The sequence below is a fragment of the Setaria italica genome, chromosome VIII (assembly GCF_000263155.2).
Source record: "Setaria italica strain Yugu1 chromosome VIII, Setaria_italica_v2.0, whole genome shotgun sequence".
NCBI classification, from domain to species: Eukaryota; Viridiplantae; Streptophyta; class Magnoliopsida; order Poales; family Poaceae; genus Setaria; species Setaria italica.
This window is the reverse complement of record NC_028457.1, coordinates 38,130,060-38,134,900: the sequence shown is the minus strand read 5'-3', so window position 1 is coordinate 38,134,900 and position 4,841 is coordinate 38,130,060. Positions and strand designations below refer to the sequence as shown.

The following is a 4,841-nucleotide window of genomic DNA, read 5'->3' as shown; positions in this document are numbered from 1 at the left end:
TCCCGCCACTTTCCCTTCCCCCCCTTCCCGACACCACACTCCGCTCCGGCGGCGGCGGCGGCGGCGGCGGCGGCACTAGGATCCCGGGCGCGCGGCGGCGTGGGAGCCCGGACCCTGGCCACTGACTCGCCGGCGATGGACCGCGCGCGGAGGGACCGGGAGCGGGAGGACCGCCGCCTGCTCGACCTCGCCGTCGACTGCGGCTTCGACCGCAACGTCGCCTCCAGCTGCCTCGCCCGCCTCCTCGAGGTCTACGGTACGTGGGCCCCCCCCCCACCCCGGCCGCCGCTTCCCCCCTCCTCAGGCCGCGGCTGCTCCCCTTCCGATCCGGGCTGCCTGTGCCTCTGCGGCCGGCCATCAATCACTTCTGGAGGGAAAAAATTCCGTGACCCTCCTGAGGAGGCTGAGATCCAGATGTTTCTCTGCCTCGTTTCCCCTAGTGAAAAAGTGGTCGGACTGGTAGTTTGAGGAGACGAGGAGCTGCAAAACCTTTTCCTTTTTTTTTTCTACGATGCTGCCCCTGTACTACTGGGTGTGAACCAGTGTGATATCTTTTTTTTTCAATGTGGTGGCTGTTGTCTAGGAGAATGTATGGGTATGTTCCTCACCTTGTTGGCTCTAGAATTGGGGCAAATTAACGAGATGTTGCTTGTAAGTGGTTCAGTCCGAAAATGTATCATGTTTTGAATATTGTTAGTACCGCTGCAACTGTTTGGGAATGGTGGAATACGACCAGTACACATACCGTGTACTTTTGGCTGCTGCGCTGCAGGGAAAATAAAAAATTTTATGTGCTGCTACTAGACCTGCCATTTTGCTTAATTTTTGTTGTTTGCTTGTGGTGGTGCAAGGTTGAATTTTATACGTTTCTGTGGCTGATTTCCCATAGTAAAATAATAATGGCTGTTTATAGTTTCAGTAAAAGAGGAGCTGTTCAACCTTTTTTATTATACAATATTGCTCCAGTGATGACTATGAACCTTTTTTTTTAAAATATGTGATTATGTTTTCAGTATTATCATTACTGATTTACTGCTGGAACTGTTTGGGGGTATTTGAACACTATCCTCATAATGAAATATTGACTATTGATATTGAGGAAAAGAGGAGTCATTAAACCTTTAGAATATTGCGTCCATCGTCCATAGTGAGTATGATTGTATGAATCAGTGTGTCAATTTTACATGTGGTGGCTAGGAATATGATAATATTTCATTATGCTTCTCAGTTTTCTTTTCACAAAAAGAAAGTTGTACTGTACTACTTCAGGGGCAATCAGAAAGGTTGTTGCACATTTACATTGTTGAATCTGGAAACCTGCTCTCATGTTTGTTTTTGTAATGTTTACTGGGATTGTCTGCTCACTGAGATATGGTTGCTTCTTCTGGTGCAGGGGAGGATGGCATGGGTTTGGTTACCGTCGAGAGCTGTGGCGATGATTTCCTTGCCTCATTGGCTGATGCTACGCAACCTACTGATGACTGGGATGACTTGAAAGGGATTGAGACAGAAGCATGTGGCAATTTGAATGATATGATGATGAAGAATGTACCTGACTGTAATGGAGGAGCTGCTATGGACAGTTGTCGTACCGTTAGAGAGGCAGATTCGTTTAGTCGCCATGCTCCTGATGATTTGGAGGCTTTCGATTCCCCCCCAGATGATTCAGATTTTGACATGGGGGATGGAATTGATAACTTTCGCAACAATTCTTCCAGTACGCAAAGGCAGGCACAATCTCGAAACTCTGGAATGCAGAGCCGAAGCTCGGCAAAGTCTACTGTAAGCCACTTATCTTGGTCTTCCTCTACTAGTCATTTCCATTCTCATTTTAGTTTTGCGTAAGGTGATACCATAACTTAAGACGATTGAGCCTTAAGTTCATACAAGATACCAAACATGCTATTATGGTGTTCTGTGCTTTCAAACAAGTTTATGTGGCCTTTTGCCTTTCTGCTGCTAATTTTTGCTCATATTTATCTTTCCTATTGAAGGTGACCAGGGGAACCAACAGATACAAGTCAACAACTCCCACTTCAAATAGAGAGAGGCACCCAGCTGCATTTCATCAAAAGAGAGAAACTCTGAATTATGAACAGCTTAGCTGTCTTGACGATGTCAACTTTGCTAATGTTGTCATCTTTGGCAACAAAAGCTTCAGACCTCTGCAGTATGAAGCTTGCAGGTCTGCAATGGATAATAAAGACTGTTTCATACTTATGCCAACTGGTGGTGGGAAGAGTCTTTGTTATCAGGTCAGCTAATTCAATGTTCTTGTTCAGCATTGTTCTTTCTATTGGTTGGTGTCAGGACCTGGAACACTTCATCAAAATTACTGTTCTTGCAGCTTCCAGCAACATTGCACCCAGGCGTCACTGTTGTTGTATGCCCTTTGCTGTCACTTATCCAGGATCAGATTGTGGCATTAACCTACAAGTTTGCGATACCGGCAGCATTCTTAAATTCTCAGCAAACTCCTGCTCAGGCATCTGCAGTAATCCAAGAGCTCAGGTAAACATTATGTGGTCTCTGTAACATTCGTGATTAGATCTATAATTTACCTTCCTTTGGAATTTCCTGTCGTCCTGCAGAGTACCTAATCACCAATGAAACAAATCACATATTGCTGTATGCATGACATACTGTCATGATCTGATTATCTCATTGCAGATCTGTCAAGCCATCCTTCAAACTTCTGTATATTACTCCAGAAAGAATTGCTGCGAACTACACATTTATGGAGATCCTGAGAGGCTTAGATCAGAGGGTACTAGTCTGAAACTTCGTCTTTTAAATTCTACTTCTGCAGATACACTTTTTTTATTTAAGTTTAGCTGACAAAAAGGTATTATAAATGTCTTTGAATAGGGACTGCTAGCAAGGTTTGTGGTCGATGAAGCACATTGTGTAAGGTAATACATCAATTCAGCATCCGTGATGACTGTTTTAGAAGGAAGCGGCTATATCCTGACAGTATTTCATATTTTTGTTTCTAAACCAGTCAATGGGGACATGACTTCCGTCCTGATTACCGTGGTCTAGGATGCCTCAAGCAGAACTTCCCTAGGGTCCCAATCATGGCTTTAACTGCAACAGCAACTGAATCTGTCCTTAAGGTAATAAAGCACTCTCTCACACTACAGCTTGCATACGATTGCACAAATTGCTTACTGTTAAGTGGATGGAATCTGCAGGACGTACTTGGTGCTTTAAGGATACCAAATGCTGTAATTCTCAAGAGGAGCTTTGATAGACTAAATCTCAACTATGAGGTGATCGGCAAGACAAAAACTGCCCAGAAGCAGCTGGGTGATCTCCTGAAAGAGCGCTTCATGAACAAGTCTGGCATCGTGTACTGTCTCTCGAAGAATGAGTGTGCAGACACTGCCAAGTTCTTGAGGGAGAAATACAAGATCAAATGTGCACATTACCATGCTGGCTTAGCAGCTCGTCAGAGAACCAGTGTCCAAGAAAAATGGCACAGTGGGGAGGTTAAGGTCATCTGTGCTACCATAGCCTTTGGCATGGGGATCGACAAGCCTGACGTGGTACGTGTTTTCAGCCTTTGTTTGCGTATACCTCTGTCTGTGGTCTGTTGGTCTCTGCAAGTTTCGTCACGCTAATATCTTCACCATGCAGCGCTTTGTCATCCACAACACCATGTCGAAATCAATAGAAAGCTACTATCAGGAGTCCGGGAGGGCAGGAAGAGACGACCTTCCGGCACACTGTATTGTCTTATACCAGAAGAAAGACTTCAGCCGTATTGTGTGCATGTTGAGGAACGCAGACAATTTCAAAAGCGAGAGCTTCAAGGCAGCGATGGAGCAGGCTAAGAAGATGCAATCATATTGTGAGCTGAAGGTAAATCTACAGATCAGTACACTATGTTGCCAAAAGTTGCGCATAAAACTGAACAATATGGGTGATCATTTCCCTATTTCTTGCAGACTGAATGCCGGAGGCAGGCCCTGCTGGAGCACTTTGGTGAACACTACAACAGGCAAAGGTGCAGAGATGGTCCAAGCCCTTGTGACAACTGCCTGAAGACATAGTTTTGGGAAAATCAGGCTTGGCCATATTGTCAGTGATGCTTGGTGATGCTTTGAGCTTTTGAAGGGTGTCTCCCACAGGATCTAGAGATGAACTTGTCACGTCAGGTTACACCTGTCTCGATCTGTATATATAGCATCCAGAGCCCAAACAAGTGCCACAACTTTATATGATTGTAATGCGTTCATTTCAATGGCCTCTTGAGGTGCATGCTTTACTCTGTTGACTTGCTAAGCACAGCAAGAAGTTATCAAGAGATCCTCGTTGCTGGAGACCGTGACGATTGCGAGGTCCTCGTTGCTGGGTCTTGTTCTTGGTGTAACCACTCGTGCGAACTGTTGCCTTCCCTGGAGCATCATCGGGGAAGGGTTGATGTTGAGGAAGGCCATCGCCAGAGAGTGGGTCGGGAGGAATGCTGTCAGTTGCAATCGGGGAAGGGACCTCACTAGGATTTTCTTGTGGAGACAGTGTAGGGGGACTCGAGGAAGACGAAGGGACGACGGTTCAATTGCCTGGAAAACATTGTTGGTGTCCCAGAAGAAAGGGGTGCGCTGCGGGCAGTTGTTGGGTCCAGAGGTCAGGGATGGAGTTTCTTTGAACCATGTATGTTTTACATGAGGTGACCAGCAAGTAGTTGGGATCATAGAGAAGTTACAGGTAAGTGAGGATCCACATCGTTCGATGAAGCATTGGAGACCGTAGAAAAGATCACAATCTCGCTGGATATGCCTCCATTATTTGTAGTGCCAACATTGGATGTTTTGGCGGCTGATTCTTGGGTAGTTGGG

At 45.7% G+C, this 4,841-nt stretch overlaps 1 protein-coding gene across 1 annotated transcript; it reads left to right on the top strand.

Moving 5' to 3' along the window:
• On the top strand, window positions 1–4,251 carry LOC101760261 (ATP-dependent DNA helicase Q-like 1). The gene is made up of 10 exons (XM_004980799.4): window positions 1–256; window positions 1,394–1,782; window positions 1,995–2,255; window positions 2,348–2,511; window positions 2,671–2,767; window positions 2,869–2,912; window positions 3,002–3,116; window positions 3,195–3,548; window positions 3,640–3,864; window positions 3,951–4,251. Exons 1-10 carry the CDS (start codon window positions 136–138, stop codon window positions 4,053–4,055), a joined length of 1,875 nt encoding a protein of 624 aa, XP_004980856.3. The 5' UTR covers window positions 1–135; the 3' UTR covers window positions 4,056–4,251.
• Window positions 4,252–4,841: the final 590 nt, after the last annotated feature.

Bases quoted from the DNA above. Each gene is read 5' to 3' on its own strand.
- LOC101760261 (XM_004980799.4), top strand. From the start codon at position 136: ATGGACCGCGCGCGGAGGGACCGGGAGCGGGAGGACCGCCGCCTGCTC. The intron at 2,913-3,001 runs GTAATACATCAA...TTTCTAAACCAG, and splicing joins GATGAAGCACATTGTGTAAG to TCAATGGGGACATGACTTCC. The intron at 3,117-3,194 runs GTAATAAAGCAC...TGGAATCTGCAG, and splicing joins CAACTGAATCTGTCCTTAAG to GACGTACTTGGTGCTTTAAG.